This window comes from Ipomoea nil, unplaced genomic scaffold (assembly GCF_001879475.1).
Source record: "Ipomoea nil cultivar Tokyo-kokei standard unplaced genomic scaffold, Asagao_1.1 scaffold1834, whole genome shotgun sequence".
In the NCBI taxonomy this organism is placed as follows: Eukaryota; Viridiplantae; Streptophyta; class Magnoliopsida; order Solanales; family Convolvulaceae; genus Ipomoea; species Ipomoea nil.
Window position 1 is genome coordinate 3,118,383 of NW_017618262.1, and position 17,655 is coordinate 3,136,037.

A 17,655-nucleotide genomic window follows, 5' to 3' on the forward strand; every position below is an offset into this window, starting at 1 on the left:
CCCTATGATATGATATCCATTGATTCATTTTCCATGGATGGTTGAGATTGAAAGATCTTTTAAATTAATTATGGACATTTTTAAAACATAAGGGTTAAAAAGTAATTCTAGTATTTAGTTTATTTTTGGTTAGTATTAAATTGTAATCTTGAGCATAATATTAGGTAGAATATTAAAGGTAATAACTAGTAATAATTTGTATTAAGAGCTGATATTTTTAGTTGAACGACGGTGTATGCGTGTATGTAGTATGGCGTGTGCAAATCGTATGGATGAGTTTTTTTTTTTTTTTTTTTTTTTTTGTAATTTTACGAAAATAGTTTATATGTGTGTGCGTGAATTTATGTATATGAGTTGGTTTTAAAGAAGAAGATTGTAAGAGTAGTATGTGTAGTTTTTTTTTTTTTTTTTTACACCGGAGATGAACTTACGGAGGTGTCCGAATATGTACTCCGGTGTGTGCAAAGCTTAGGGATGAGAGCATTGTTTCTTTTAAAAAAAAATAAAAATAAACATAAATAATAGGCGTGTGCGTGAATGATCCACATTTTTTGTTATGCTAAAACTTAATTTATGAATGCATAAGTAATGTAAAAATTTATTTTAAGATGGTGTGTGCGTGCATGTGATCTGGCGTCTGTATTGGTGTGCAACAGCGTGTGCAAGTTACTGTACACACGCACATTATAAAACTGGGGTTAATGCAAATTTTGTTTTTTTTTTTTTTTTGTGTTTGATTATTATAAAAATTATAATTAGATGTGTGCATGCATTCATGATATTGTTTTTATTTTAAAAAAATTGTAAAAGTACTTGTCGTTGATTTTTTATTACCGAAATTGTTATTTACAGTGATGTGTGCATGGGTGTTGTTTGGCATGTGCTAGTTAATGAGCCACGGACTTTAGCATGCCGTTGTTATTTTTTTATTTGTTTTTAATGAACTAAAAAAATTGTAGTATGTGAGCTTTACAATGTTATTTCTAATGTTTGATAAAAAAGAAAAGAAAAAAAATATTACGAATATGAGTGGATGCATGTTGTTTGTCCAGTTTTGAAATAAATGAATGTATGTGTAGAATTTGTTTGTTTGTGTTGTGCATCAATGAATTTTTACGCGTTTGTGTGTGCATTTGTGTGGTATAGCGTGTGCAAATTGTTGGCAATGGAACTTCGCATCATGTGGTCTATTGTTAAGTTTTTATTTCATGGTGATGTGTGTATTTGTGTGGTATGGTGTGTGCAAATTACTGTAACGCGGACTTTGCATGATATTACGAATGGCGAACACGGGTATGACGACTAACAACACGGTTATGTGCATCTGTAATATTTATTTAGGTGATTTTTACGATGGTGTGTGAGGTGCATCCCAACTAGTGAATTTCTATGTGACACCCATGTACAGAGACATGCTTGCATGGTACAGAAAACTTGAAGAACACAACACAACGTAAATTACAGGAAATAGTGACAAGCTGACCAAGATCAAGACAATGATGATAAAATATAGTTTCCTTGTCAGATCCTCAAAATAACAATAAAAAGGAAAAAGATTTTGATTTAGTTTCTTTAATGCCCACGGATGATGCAAAATAAACTGGAATCCACCCAGCAATAATGAAAAAATTCAACACTATAAAGACATTAACTTAAAGACTCCTTACAACTCCAAGTGTTTCTTATTAACATCCCCACCATAAATTACCAACTTTTATCAAACATTTCTCACAGAAAGAATTATTTTTGCATGGGCAATTTCTCTATATGATATATAAATTAAGGCCAGATCCAATGCGCAAGGCTCCTTCACATAGAAGCATCTCTTTTTAAGAGAAGTTGTTTTCATGCCAGAACATGTGGCTTAATATTTAAGAATTAATACAAGTGCAACCTTCTATAAAAATGCATAAATAGTACAGGAGCTGGAAAGTAATGCTTCCCCCCTTCCTCTTCCTCCTCATCTATTCATATTTGCTTTAGTGGCTACAGGTTTTCTCTAAGTTTTGATATGGATACTTACTACTCATCTACTTAAGAGCTGGAAGTATAGCCAACCTTAATATAATTACTACAAAGATAATAAGAAGATAAAAGACCTTATTATATCATAAACTTACAAGCAAGTACTAGACCGTGCACTCGCCTAGACATCACCTGAAAGAACACAATAAAACATGGGACGACGCCCGGTCAGCGAATAATGCTGGTAACCCACTAATACATGTGAAATATCATACATAGATAAGATATAAGTTGTAAAGCCATTTTCGAAACGGAATACATAAGTATATAAGTACAAAACCAAGAGTAATAGTCAACACAAGACTCAACACTCTCAATCAATAACACGGGAACACATCCCAAGACCACAAAGTACAACAACGACTCACAAGAAGTCTCAAGATATGATCTATCATCACACAATAGATCAACACCCGACATGCACAACGCAAAGGAATAAGACTCACCCACGGCAACACTTGCCTTTGTGACTACACACGTCACAAGAGAAGAACTCACAACAACAGCTACACAAGCCCTCGTGACATCACCCATCACGAGTTGATATGCCTTCCTTATGCCCGGTTCCAACCTTATGGCTACCCTCAACCTTATTTCTTCTTCCAACCATTACCTCCAGTACCCCTGTACAACCAAGTCCAACCTTTTCCCTCCTGGGACCGTCGTCCCCCACCAACGACCACCAACGAGACTACCAATTTCATAGTACACGAGGGTACCGTACACACACACGGCAACACATGCCACCCAAGAATCACGTGAACCTTACACAAAGGTCACAACTCCATAATCACGTCACGGCCACCACGAGGACCGCTGCAATACCTTGGTGACTAGTGTCCCATACCACTAATCGTGCAATCCAGGTAAAGCCACACACACCACATCACAACAGGAATCAATCAACGGATCACAACGAAGATATGAAACCATACTCAATCAAGGAATGGAACACAGTCCAACAACAATGATGAATAACACAAGTTATCATCAACCAATCGGAAGGTACAAACAACACACACGCTAGCATTTAAACACCAAACTAGCATGCTTATCAAACGGGTAAACCAAACGTAGTTCCGAAGAACACACGAGACTCATCACGGTTCAACGAAATACAATGTTGAACACTTAGCACGATTCAAGACACCAAAACCTACATGGAATCCTACCATATAGTTCTAGAAATACGAAACATCAAGAAGACGCGCAAATAGTTCCACAAAAGAACATCGGGAAGTCAAAAGACCAAATACCGAGTCAAAAGAATCACGGGGAATAAATCCCAATCAAACACCACAGTGTCCGCGGGTAGGCTCCCACCCGTGGTTCCGCCCGCGGGTACACACCCACGAAGCATCTGTACCCCGCGGGTAGGCGGCGGGTAGACCCCCTGCCCGCCGTTCCGCCCGCGGGTACGTAACCCTGTACCAAATAATCCCTTCGGGGATTTTCATCTCCAAACTCAAATTCAAGTCCAAAACATGCAAAATCTCACCCAATACAACAAAATGACTTGAATCAAAGGAATAGCCACGCAATGGCACAAATGAACCCTAAACACAAGCTCTAGATATGCATTTTCACAAGACAATGCATAAACACTCACATTTCATAGCAAAAACGCAAGTAGAATCCAAGAAATCACATATAGGTAAGCAAAATAGATTTTGTAGAGCATGGGTTACCTCTTGTAGACTAAAGACTTCACTTTACACCTCAACAAGCTCCTCTCAAGGCTCACCTTCCAAACCCACTTCAAGAACATACCAAAAGATCATAAAGATCATATCTTTAAGAAAAGACACCTTAGATAAAACCAAAAACATAAGATGAACCTAGATCTTACCCTCCTAGATGCCCAAATATGTGAAAGGTTGAATCTTGGAAGCAACTCTTGAAGTTTTGGCAAGGCTCCAACTTGGCTTTGAAGAAAAGCTATCTACCTTTTTAGAGAGAAGGTGGAGCTAGATTTTTAGAAAGTGTAAGGAAAGAATGAAGATGGTCTACTAGGTTAGGTTACAATACTAACACCAAGTGAAAGGTCAAGAATACCCTTACTAACATAAGGAAGTGTAAGGAACAAGGGAACTCCTTACAAAGCTTAAGGTACAACTTTGACTTTGGGGTTGACTAGTCAATTACTAGTCCCCAACTATTGAATTTTCAGGATTTTAGGAATTAATTCACCAATGGAAATAGGATTAATTACTCAATTAATCCCTTAATTAAATTTTGGATTTCGGGGTGTCACACAAAGGCAGTAAAAAATAAATAAAAAATGTTCAGTAAGTAAAATGAGAATAGGGTTCAAGAAAACTATTAAACATGTTATTTTAAAACTTAATTGAAAAACATAACAAAACATGTGATCCCAATACTTAGTAGTGTTGGAGAAAATGAAAAGATCCTTTGAACTAATATTCAATTAACAACCCCATAATCACAAACTTTGAGCTAAAATGTATTAAAATACTTCAAAAATGATATTCTTACAAATAGACCAGATTCTGTAGAGATCCAATTGAATCAAGAATTGGACCAAAGAAACTACAACCAATTAACATTCTGCATTAAAAAGTAAGAGAACTATTACTCCATACTTCATATCAATTGTAAGCATAGAATTGAAGCTGTATTAATTCCTATTTTACAGACAGTTTTCAAGTTTTTCTTACAAGATTCTAAGATTCTTCAATTTTCCAATTGAAGATGGTAAAGCTCCGTTTAAACCAATGTTGTTTGATAGATCCCTGCACCAGGAATCTGATATTCACCAACCCATCTATGTCTCCAGATAGAACATTAATATTCTAATATTCACAAAGTTACCATTAGCCTTGGATCAAAAATAAGTAAAGGAAATTATTACCTTAATATGATGCATAATATAATAATATATACTAACTTGCTTCTCAAACTCCACAACTCTAGCTTCAGCTTCCCTAAATCTCTCCTCAGCAACCCTAAGCTGTACAAAAAAGTTCAGTGTTAGAATTAAGGATAGAAGATGAAAGACTCGGCAGATTTTCTTAAACAATTTTCAATTTCAATCCCAAACCAATTAGAACACTTCATTGCCTGAGTATTTTCCACAACAAGACTTAAGCAGCTGCTACCACCATACCCATTGCTTTCTTCCTCTATACCCACCATTTCTACATCAAGCAAGCCCTAATTCCTGAAGTTGTCCACTATACATGTTAATATAAATATATTCCGACTAGAGAGAAACCTGATACCTTCAAACCACCAGACTCGCCGTTAGTCTCCATTGAGGCGATGGAGGAGAAGAAATGGAGGCGATGAAGGAGAAGAAGATGATAAGAAATGGAAAAGAGGAATGAGCGGAAGAGATTCGAGACGGACGGCGGATTCCATTATTATAATGACCACAAGCCCATATAAACCGGCGGAAGAATTAAATCAATTCATTAATGAGATCGATAAATGACAACAATACCCCTAATTCCATAGAAACTAAGCGCACGCGAAATTAAAATGAACCAAATCTTAGGCGTTGAAAATAAAAAATAAATGCACATGATATGGCCTCACGAACTCACCTGCCTAAGACCTTGCACCGGATTCAATATATATATATATATATATATATATATATATATATATATATATATATATATATACACACACACACACACACACATACATGCATGGACACAATCAAATGAGAACCCCGCTCTCGTGTGAACTACACAATTAGGCATTACAAGTTACACAATTACGTATTACGAGATGCACAATTCAAAATACAAAAATTGCTGCGTACAAAAATGTGGGTTTCTAGAATGCAAAATCACTCATATGCAAATGCACAGTCAAGTATTACAAGTTTCACAAAAGGTAGTTCGCGCGCGGGCACACACACACACGCTCCAGATGCAAACTGTGAACACGCACCACACAAAATTATAAAATGCATATGATGATATGTAAAAGTGCACTCAAGAATTGGTGCACCCTATGACAGGTAAAAGTACGTCCAACTCAATAACTAGTGCACTCTGTAATTTTGCGTAGTGTACTTTTAGAGTTCGGACATTCACACCTAATGCGGCCTTTATATATATATAAAGATGCTATTTCCATGTTTTTACATTTATTGGCATAAACAAACAAGTTTATTCTCTAGCATTCAAAAAAAAAAAAAAAAAAATACCCAAAATGGTCCCTCGATTATAGCTAAATTCACAAATTGGTCCTCGACTTTCAATTTCAACCAATTAAGTCTTTAACTTTGCAATTTTAACACAATTTAGTCCTCTGTCTATTTGACCGTTTGTTGACTGTGATTTTTGAGGATATATATGTAATTTCATGGTCCATTGTCGGGTTTTTAAGGTTCCGGTTGCGTTTCCAGAGCGCACTGTTACATTTGAATCCACTGCCGAAAGCAATCTACCAAATCCGGTCGCCTTTCTTCATCCTCCCTTTGAATTCAATGTAGTTGAGTTCGCACTAGAGCGATTAAGACGACTTGTTTCCGAACCAGTACAACGTCATCTTGGAGGCCTCCACGTGCTCCGACGACAGCTGAAGGTTCTTCTGGAGATCGTCGATCACGGTCAACAAATGGTCAAATAAATGGAGGATCGAAATGGTAAAACTTAATAGGCCCAAGAGTATATATATGGGCCCGATAAACCCATTTCCTAATCCCCCTGTTTCAGCCTCAGGCTTCATCAGCATTCACATCGCGGTTCTGCAACAGATAAGATCAGACAGACAGAGTAGCATAAGGTAGAAACGCTGCTTTCAAAGGCGCACTGAAACCTCTCAGAGTTTTAGTATAACAAAAATGGCGGCGTACTCGGCAGCAGCTCTGTCATGGAGCTCATCTTCGTTGCTTGGAAATTACAAGCTAAGCAAGAACGCACCACTTGGAACTGCAAAACTGGTAGAGAGGACCTCAAATTTCACTATTGAGTGCCAAAAGAAAACCAAGAAAATAAGAAAGGTAAGCGGAAAAATGTCAGTATATAAAATTGTCTTGTCGGGTTTTCAATAATTTCGTTTTAATTTTTAAATTTCGTCATACCCAAAGTCCATGGGTTTCTCTGTGATTTTCTTTGTTTGGTGGGCACAGATAATACTGAAAGAGGATGTGCAAGACTTGGGGAAGAAAGGGCAACTTACGAGTGTGAGAGCAGGGTACTACAGGAATTTCCTGCTGCCAATGGGCATGGCTCAAATTGTCACCCCTCAGCTTCTCAAGTAAGGTTTTGGGAAGTTTAGTTAATTGCTTATTTTTCATGAATTATGCGAAGCTTAAGCTGGCAAGTCATATGTCCATTGGAATAAAGTTCAAATTATCAATTAGACTTTTTTATTTGCACCATTTTTCTTGAAGTATGTGAATATTAGGCTGAGAACTGATATTTGATTTGGAACAAAATTGCATTTTAATTCTCTACTATTGTTTCTGTTTAAAGATTGCACTTTGCATAAAAGTGTGATTCTTTATACTTCTCTGGTGCTGGTTTGAGTGGATGTGAGTGGACATTAGGGTATATATCTTATTATGTAAGCTTTGAGGTTCTGTGAAGATACTGATGAGAATCTAGCTGGTATAGGGGCTGTTTGGTAAATAGCTGTTAGCTGATTGAGTTAGTGGGTTTGACTAGTTGACAGTATTAGTTGATTGAAGAAAAGTTTTTGGTAAATTAGCTGTTAGTTGATAATTGATTACATGCAAAATGACTTTCTCAGCTGATCACTTTGAGCAGCTTTTTGAATTTTAGCATTTTAGAGCAATAAGTTGTTACAAAAAGCTAATTAATCAAACACTCATATTGATTGTTTAACCATGTCAAACAGCTAATGGTGGTCAAATAAGCCAAAATTAGCTGATAAGCTAACTATGTTACCAAATAAGACCATAATCCTTTTTATGTACTCCGTCACAAAAATGATCTTTTTTGGTTAAATTCAGTATTTTGCTTCTCTATTCAAACATTTTTCAATCGACTATACAAGTAATATGTAGAGCATGGGCAATGTGCATGGACAACCTTCCATGTTATACTTTTATATATATATATATATATATATATATATATATATATATATATATATATATATATATATATATATATATATATATATATCCATGAAGCTTGTGATAGTCACTCCTCTTCAGACAATGTGCTTATTGCCTTGCAGCATGCTAGAAGGTTTCTACGGTGTTTCTTCCATCTGAAAATACACCTATTTAGAATTTAACTTGAAAAAAAAAAAAAAAAAAAAACAATGTGAGTCCATTATCAAGAAGAGTTGGTGCTATGGGTTTTATTTGGATTATAAGTAGTGAACAACTTCATCATGGATCATAAAATTTTAGGAGTACATACATTTCATTTCAGAGAAATGAAGATTGAAGAAGAGAGAATCGAGGCTGAGAAAAAACGGGTATGATACCAACTTGTAGATAACATATTTCCAATTGTTTTTCTTTTATCTACATCTAAATCTATAAAATGTTAAAGTGATAGATACTGAGATCTACTATTTAATTTTGCATTCAGGTGAAAGAAGAAGCACAACAACTTGCTCTAATTTTTGAAACTGTTGGAGGCTTCAAGGTGAAACGCAAGGGCGGGAAAGGAAAACAAATATTTGGAAGGTGAGTTCGAATGTTCAGTAATAAAAGTGTAATGAGCATCGAGTTTATCTTTGTTTGCATTGTTATTCACTTGTGGCCATTTTCAGTGTCACTGCCCAGGATCTTGTTGACATAATCAAGGCACAGCTACAGAGGTACAGTTCCCCTATAAACATTTTCGGTATGATGTCTGAGTGTGTGACTAATCCCCAAATCTTAACTGGATTATTGGCATGATTATTTACGTATTATTCATGTTTTTCATATAGGGAAGTGGACAAAAGAATAGTATCTCTGCCCGAGATTCGTGAAACTGGAGCATATACTGCTGAACTGAAGCTTCATCCAGAAGTTACTGCGCGAGTTCAAGTGATCGTGTCTGCAAATTGAAGGGCAGAGACTTGCTGGAGCGGTTTATACTAATTTATGGATTTTCTTCTTGCACTGTTTTGTCAAGGTAAATTGTCATTTAATTATGAAAATCTTCAATGTTCCCATCTTGCAAGGCTTATGATTATGGATTATAAAATGTTATGACCAAGTTAAAAAGTATGGTATAATCCATAATCCATAATCATTGCCAAAGATGTAGGCATGTAAATATCCTATTTGATTATGGAATCCTGGTAATAAAGCACTTATTGAAAAATTAGTATAATGTTTTCTAACTTCTAATTTGGATGATTTTTGCCTTTACTAAGTGGGCAAAAGGATTTTTTTTCACAAAAAAAAAGTGACCATACACCAACTATGTGGCTGTGTTTTTTACTTTAGAAGAAGATATGTAATATTTCAAGAACTCTGGTATTCCCCGCTTCCTTATCCATATTTCCATATTCCTAGATCCTGGTTGTTGTGGCCCGCACGGGCTTAGCTCATTGGTTTAGTAGGCAGTATTTGGGAGAAGAGACCAAGATTCGAACCTCGGCAGCGGCAGTGTGGGGATTATGCCTAAAGTGGGCAGATCCCTTGTGCGCACCGGCAGTTGGCTCTGTCTGCTGAGTCATTGAGTCACCGTGATTTACATCCTCCCAAATCTTATGGGGCCTTTGTGGTTAGGGATTCAACCTTTTGGGAGAAGATTTTGGCTGTTGTGACTTTATTTTAGCATTTATGGTGTTTTATGATCTATTTGTGAAACTTGTACTAATCACTAATGCCATTTCTAATGCAGGGAAGGAGGAGACTTCATGGCTAAATATGAGGTTAAGCTACCTTAAAGTAAGTGTTTTTAATTTGTAATTGTAAAAGAATTAACTGATTTTTATGAATTTGCATCATTTGGTGCTTTGTATCAATGTGTTTATTACAATCTTATGTTAAATTAAAAATATTGATTTCTAGTAGAAAGGTCTGGTGCAAGTTACTGCAGTTGTGTTTCTAATATTTCTGATTTGAATGGACAATAAATTAGTAATTATTACTCCATTCTTGGATGGGAATTCAGTTTTGGTATAGTCTATTTATTTTCTTTCCTTTTTGGTCTCTCTTTAAGAAAAAGAAAGTTAAATGTGAAAAAAATGGGGTTTTAACAATAGTTTATGCCATTTCAAGCTTGTCATACTTTAAAAGAGTTAATTCTACCCGAAGTCCCTTGTCTTTGATGGCAGATCCAAATTTAGTCTCAACTATCATTTTTATCATTTAACATCTCAGACTATTATTTTTTGGACGCTTTTAGTCATTTTCATGACTTTTTCTATTTTTTGTAAGGATATTTTTGTCTTTTCAAAATTTTTATTATTTTTCTGGTTAATCAGTTTAGAACTTTAGGTATCATATGATTTTTAGTAACTATATTTTTCAATCAGTTTTTAGTAAAATCATAAACCAATTAATCCGGTTATTATCTCCTGCCATTTCACGTTATTATCTCCAAAAAGTGAGAATATTAATTTGTTCAAAAAATAATAGTTTGGAACTAAATTTGGAATTGCACAAGTGGAAGTCCCACTCTACTTTAAACTATGAATTTAGAACAAATTGCACTTTTGGTCCTGTGAGTATTAGGGTACTGGCAATTTGAGTACGTGACTTTCAAAACTCCCAATTTAAACCTTTAACTATGCATTTTTTGGCAGATTTGACCAAATTGCCGGCCAATTTTGGCCGGAAAATGATTTAATGGTTCGAATTATTTTGTGATGAGGGTAAAAACGTCATTTCACTCCCTTCTTCTTCATTCTCCCTTTCTTCTTCGTTCTTCTTCTTCTTCACCGCATTATGGCCAAATGGAATTAACGCATTCAACTACCCAATTGATTATATTGAAATGCAATACTTGTCGTCTTTTAATTGTTCGATCATTTGGCCATAATGCGGTGAAGAAGAAGAAGAACGAAGAAACTTGTTCGATCATCGGCCGAAGAAGAAAGTTCTACGTCTTTTAATTGTTCGATCACCGGCCAGCGCCTCGTCCTCCTCGCTGGTGTAGTCCTCGTGCTTGGGCACCGGAGCGATCAATCTCCGGTCATCGTCGGCACTAACATGGTTCTTCTGGCTACTATCATCATGGCCGGACGTGGAACAAAACATCCTAAAAGACGGCAAGAGATGCAGTATCTGCAGGCGGCGATCTCGGAGGCAATGAGGCTGTACCCGCCGGTGCCGGTGGACACAAAGGCCTGCCTGAAAGATGACGTCATGCCGGACGGCATGTTCATCGGAAAAGGGTGGTTCGCGACGTATCACACGTACGCCATGGGGAGAATGGAGAAGATTTGGGGGAAAGATTGCTGCGAGTACAAGCCGGAGAGGTGGTTGGACGAGAATGGGGAGTACAGGCAGGAAAGTCTGTTCCGGTTTCCGGTGTTCCACGGCGGGCCGAGAATGTGTCTGGGAAAGAAATGTCGTGAAATCCATTGCGGCTTCGATTCTGGAGAGGTTTGAGATTGAGGTGTTGTCGGAGGAGAAGGGAAAGGTTCCTGATTTTGTGTTGTCTTTGACTCTTAGGATGAAGGGTGGGTTGCTTGTGAAGGTTAAGGATGAAGAAGAAGAAGAACGAAGAAGAAAGGGAGAATGAAGAAGAAGGGAGTGAAATGACGTTTTTACCCTCATCACAAAATAATTCGAACCATTAAATCATTTTCCGGCCAAAATTGGCCGGCAATTTGGTCCGGAGGACCAAATCTGCCAAAAAATGCATAGTTAAAGGTTTAAATTGGGAGTTTTGAAAGTCACGTACTCAAATTGCCAGTACCCTAATACTCACAGGACCAAAAATGCAATTTGTTCTATGAATTTATTTGAAACCATTATTTATTATATTCTTATTTTTCTAGCTATACTTCATCTGCACATCCATCCTGAAGGTATTTCGATCTTTAAAATAACAATAACAATAACAACGGGAAGAAATTATTATTCTGAGCATCATGAAATTAGTGGAGGTACCCCACAAATCCACAATTTCACATTGAAATAACTAATCAAAAATAATGCATTAATAGAAAATTATGGATACCAACTAAATTAAATTGAATAGTCACTTCGAATGAACTATTTATCAGACTTTTGATTTTTAAGAATATTCATATGAAATGTGTCAGATGCTTCCATTTGGCAATATTCATATTTAATGAACTAAAATGTTTAGCAATCTCTTGTCCCAAATAATGTTGGAGGGGTTGGAGAACTTGATCAAATAGTTTGCAAATTTGTTTATTAAACATTTTATATGGTGATTAAAAAAAGAATCATAATTGAGTAGTTTACTAACTACAAACAACATATTTTAAGCTCTGTTTGACAGAGCTTATTTAAGCTACTAATAAGGGAGTTCTGTTTGATAATGTTTTCAAAATAAGATAGTAGCTTAAAATAAGAGTTTATTTTCAAAATAAGCTAGTAGCATCCTAACCTTTTTTTTCATCTCTATTCTTATTATTTTAAATGAATGACATCATTTACTCTTCCAAATTAAACCTTTTTATTCGTAAAAACAGAGATTCACGTAAAAAGAAAGGAAGAAAATTTAATATATATCTCATATATATTATAAAAACAATTTTTTTACTTTTATTTTAATTTAATATATATTATAAAAATATTTTTTTAATAAATTAAATATATTTAATAAATAAAAAAAAATATAATAATCATATCATTTAAATTTTATGAAGATGTCCTTTTTTTGTCTTTTTACATTTATTATTAGCTTATCAAAAAATTAATTTTACCAAACACTTTTAACCATAATCATCTAGTTAACAGCTCCTCAGTTTTCAACTTCGAGCTTATAGCTTTTCAACTTCAACTACTTTTCAGCTTTCAGCTACCTTTTCAGTTCGGTTTGCCAAATATAGCCTTAATAATACAAAATAAAAGCAAAGGAGAAAATAAGCAGCAGAACAAAGTGAAAAAGAATATATATATATATATATATATATATATATATATATATATATATATATATATATATATATATAATACACTCCGTATTTTTCTTCTAAAAAAGAGAAAGGTATAGAGGGAATTGTTTATATATATATATATATATATATATATATACGTGTAGAGGAATTGTGTATGTGATAATTAAGTATATGGCATCAGTTCCATCTCCAAATTTCCGATTTGCTTCTTAAATGTGAGGCAATTGGGATTTTTTTCAGATTGGATTAGTCCCCTTTAGAAAGGACAACACTTTCATGCCATATCACTTTTGTCTACACCTTACAAAAATTATAAAGAAGATAATTTTATTGTGTTTTGCAACTATACTGAATCCTGTATTAGTTAGTAAATAATTATTCTACTAAAATTACAGAACTACTGCACAATGGTGTTTGTAAGTACCGCGCAACTTTTCGATAAAAGAATACAATTATTATTGTTAGTTGTAATTATGGTATAGGAAGAAGAAGTAGATGTGAAATATAATGAAGGTGGCATATATATATATATATATATATATATATATATATATATATATATATATATATATATATAGGCGGGTTCAGGTGCGGCAGTGTCTTACTGTGCGGCTATTTCTTACGGTACGGCAACACCAATAGTTTAACAAATATGCACCATCAACGTTAGGAAAATACACCACACAAAATAGAGTAAACAGAATCCTGCATCACCAAACACACACCATTAGGTGTGGGTAAAAACACCATACACTGTTCGAAAATACACCATTGGGGATGGTGAGTTATATGGTGTATTTTTTTGAGTCTGTTGTGTATTTTGTGATGTTTTATTGCATTTCATTGTGGTGTGTTTTTATTACACTGTTGGTGCATATTGTTAACACTGTTGGTGTATTATGAAATTTGACCGCACCGCCGCACGGTAAGACCCCGCCGCATATGAGCGCTCATATATATATATATATATATATATGGTGAGTTGTTGGAAATATATATAATGAAGTATGAAGTGAATTGCACAAACATATATACCTCATCTGGGCTAGGAGTATGTAGCTCATATATAGCTTTAATTTGCTTATTTATGATAATATAATTGAGCCGAAAGAGGATCTTTGAAATGACAATTGACCCAAAATCTTTTACTAGTTGCCTTACTGATTATAGCACTCAAACTTGTCTCTAACAAGACTACTCCATCCATCCATTCATGCTAATTTGGAATTCTTATATATATATATATATATATATATATATATATGTTGAGTTTGTCTCATACTAGGAATAGGAGTGAAACAATTCTCTTATTCATAGTGATGGTGATAGTGGTGCCACCACCGCTTAGGGATACAACCAATATATTTATAGGCATCTAATCCCTATACAATGGATCTACCCGTTTCACTCCTATTCCTAGTATGAGACAAACTCATATTCCTAATCCCTATATGAGACAAACTCAACAATCTCCACCTTGGCAAATATGCTCTTTAGGAGAAAAAGATAACTCAACAAATCTCCACCTTGACGAATATGCTCTTTAGGAGAAAAGACTTATCTCACCATCCTCACCTTCACATATATGCCCTTTAGGAGAAAAGACTATCTCCACCTTGGCAAATATGTCCTCTAGGAGAAAAAGATAACTCAACAAATCTCCACCTTGACAAATATGTCCCTTAGGAGAAAAGACTTATCTCACCATCTCCACCTTCACAATTATGCCCTTTAGGAGAAAAATATTTATCTCACATATACACATGGGTAGGAACAACCATGTTTATCCCAACTAGCCAGCCATATGCATACGCAGCATCAAACGTTACACAGTGCATGTACACGAACTGCTTTGTTCCAAGCCATTCGCCCCTCAGCCGTCGACCTGTTATACCGCCGCGACTCATGTTAACTGTCTCGTTTAGCTGACCTCCTGCATCCGGCTCATACCAGGTCCATGTCCCCTCCGGGTATCCACGCTGCCCCAACACAACAGCGCCCCTGCAAAGTCACACTAAACCCGTGTGCCTTGCCCAATGCTCCACTAACCAGTAATTACCACTGGTTAGTAACACGCACCACGCAGCATCAAACGTTTCCCCGTGCATGTTCACGAACTGCTTTGTCCCAAGCAATCCGTCACACCAAGCCATATTAGCCCAACGCATACCAGCCTTGACTCACGCCAAGCCGGGCCCATACCAGATCCATATCCCCTCCTGGTATCCACGCTGCCCCTAACACAACAGCGCCCCTGCAAAGTCACACTAAACCCGTGTGCCTTGCCCAATGCTCCACTAACCAGTAATTGCCACTGGTTAGTAACACGCACCACGCTGCATCAAACGTTCCCAGTGTATGTTCACGAATCGCTTCATCCCGAAGCGTCTGCCCATACCAGCCGTGACTCATGCCAAGCCCGGCCCATACCAGTCGTAACTCATGACAAACTCGACTCATACCAGCCGTGACTCTTGACAAGCCCGACCCATACCAGTGCCATACTGGCCCATACCGAGCCAATATTGACCCATAGCGATACCAACCGTGACTCATGACAAGCCCGACCCATACCAAGTCCGCGACCCCTCCTGGTATCCGCGCTGCCCAACACTACAGCGCCCCTCACCACCTTCTCATCTAGCATCTAGAAACGCCCAACAAGTCCAAACAATGTTCGAACTTGTTACTAGTTACCGCTAGAACATCACCTTCACTATAATAAGAGTCATCAACTTGAACCATGTTCATAGCTTCCTGCTTTTTCAACTCCTTCCAATCAGCCTCTTCCAGATTTGCTGGATTTTCCGCCCTCAAGGTTTTCAGAAGGCCCTGATATGCCAACAAATCCTTTACCCTAGACCGCCATAATCCAAAATTCCTTATACCATCAAACTTTGATACCTCAAATTTTGTACTTGAACTAGTCATCTCAACTATGCTCTGATACCAATTTGTTGAGATTAACAAGAACAAGAAAAATAATAATAATGGCAAATAGGGTAAAGAAGACAAGATTTACGTGATTCGGCAAAGTACCTACATCCACGGGAGTGAAACAATTCTCTTATTCATAGTGATGGTGATAGTGGTGCCACCACCGCTTAGGGATACAACCAATATATTTATAGGCATCTAATCCCTATACAATGGGTCTACCCGTTTCACTCCTATTCCTAGTATGAGACAAACTCATATTCCTAATCCCTATATGAGACAAACTCAACAATATATATATATATATATATATATATATATATATATATATATATATATAATTTTTTATATTTGTATTTCATGAAATAAGACTAATTAAGTTGAGTTTTATTTGAACCTCAATTAAAAATTTACAATTTTCTTATGAGTGTTACTACATAATAATGTCTCTTTTTTTTATACTATACTAATATTTGCATCTCTACTAACCTAATTGATTCTTGGTTATACCCATTCAAAATCTATGCGTTCTTCCAAAAATATTGCTACATAATAATCTGTATTTTATGCATGATGGTAATTTAGAATGTTTATATATGTGGAAAATAATCAAATAACAATCTAAATTTATTTTTATACTACATTGGTATTCATATCCCATGGTATGAGACTATTCAGTTAACTTTTAATTAAATCATATTGGGAGCAACTCTCGAAAAAATGTTGATTCGTAATAGTTTATATTTTAAAAAGAGTTAATTATCGAAATGGTCCTTTAACTATAGCGAAATTATCGATTTGGTCCTTGATTATTTTTTTGACCAATTAAGTCCCTCAATTTTAAAAATCTTAACCAATTTAGGCCTTCGTTTGTTTTGCCGTTAGACATCTGTTAACTCAGGACCAAATTGGTAATTCGCTATAGTCAAGGGATCATTTCGGTCATCACATGCACCATTTCCTCCGAAAAGTTATTTATCAAAATGGTCCCTTGACTATAGAGAAATTACCAATTTGGTCCCGAGTTAAAGGATGTCTAACGACAAAACAAACGAAGGACCAAATTGGTTAAGATTTTTAAAATTAAGGTACTTAATTGGTAAAAAAGAAAGTCAATGATCAAATTGGTAATTTCGCTATAATCAAGAGATGATTTTGGTAATTAACTCTTTTACAAAAGTTGTTGATATCCACATCTCACGTAATGAAACTAATTTAACAAAGTTTTAATTGAATTCCAATATAAAAAAAAAAAAAAAAAAAAATTGCTCTCCTAAGGAATAAGGATGTTATTATATAATAATAATAATAATAATAATAATATTATTATTATTATTATTATTATTATTATTAATATTAATAATAATAATAATATTATTATTATTATTATTATTACTACTATTAATAATAATAATAATAATAATAATAATAATAATAATAATAATAATAATAATAATAATAATAATAATAATAATAATCAGTATTTTGAGTGAGTGTATCTCTAATATAATTTCCCTTTTTTCATAATTCCAAGACTGTTGTCCTCCTCATATTTGGATAGAAATGAATAAGCTAGCTATCAAGAGAGAACATTATGTTAATAAAATGACAAGGTAGTCCCCCACTACATGTGCAAATCTCAATGAATCCCCCAACTCTTATCTATTCTTCTATGCCCCTCCAACGTGCCCACATGTT

General features: G+C 35.4%; 2 protein-coding genes across 2 annotated transcripts; both read left to right on the top strand.

The window, feature by feature from the left end:
* The first annotated feature begins 6,709 nt into the window (after nt 1-6,709).
* LOC109193115 (50S ribosomal protein L9, chloroplastic) lies at nt 6,710-9,993 on the top strand. Its single transcript, XM_019343934.1, has 7 exons — nt 6,710-7,003; nt 7,133-7,260; nt 8,409-8,454; nt 8,571-8,668; nt 8,755-8,802; nt 8,917-9,104; nt 9,822-9,993. The coding sequence occupies exons 1-6, from the start codon at nt 6,845-6,847 to the stop codon at nt 9,035-9,037; spliced, it is 600 nt and encodes a 199-aa protein (XP_019199479.1). The 5' UTR covers nt 6,710-6,844; the 3' UTR covers nt 9,038-9,104; nt 9,822-9,993.
* A 1,141-nt stretch (nt 9,994-11,134) lies between these two features.
* Nucleotides 11,135-11,536, top strand: LOC109192849 (cytochrome P450-like). Its single transcript, XM_019343550.1, has one exon. It carries the CDS (start codon nt 11,135-11,137, stop codon nt 11,534-11,536), a length of 402 nt encoding a protein of 133 aa, XP_019199095.1.
* The last annotated feature ends 6,119 nt before the right edge of the window (nt 11,537-17,655 follow it).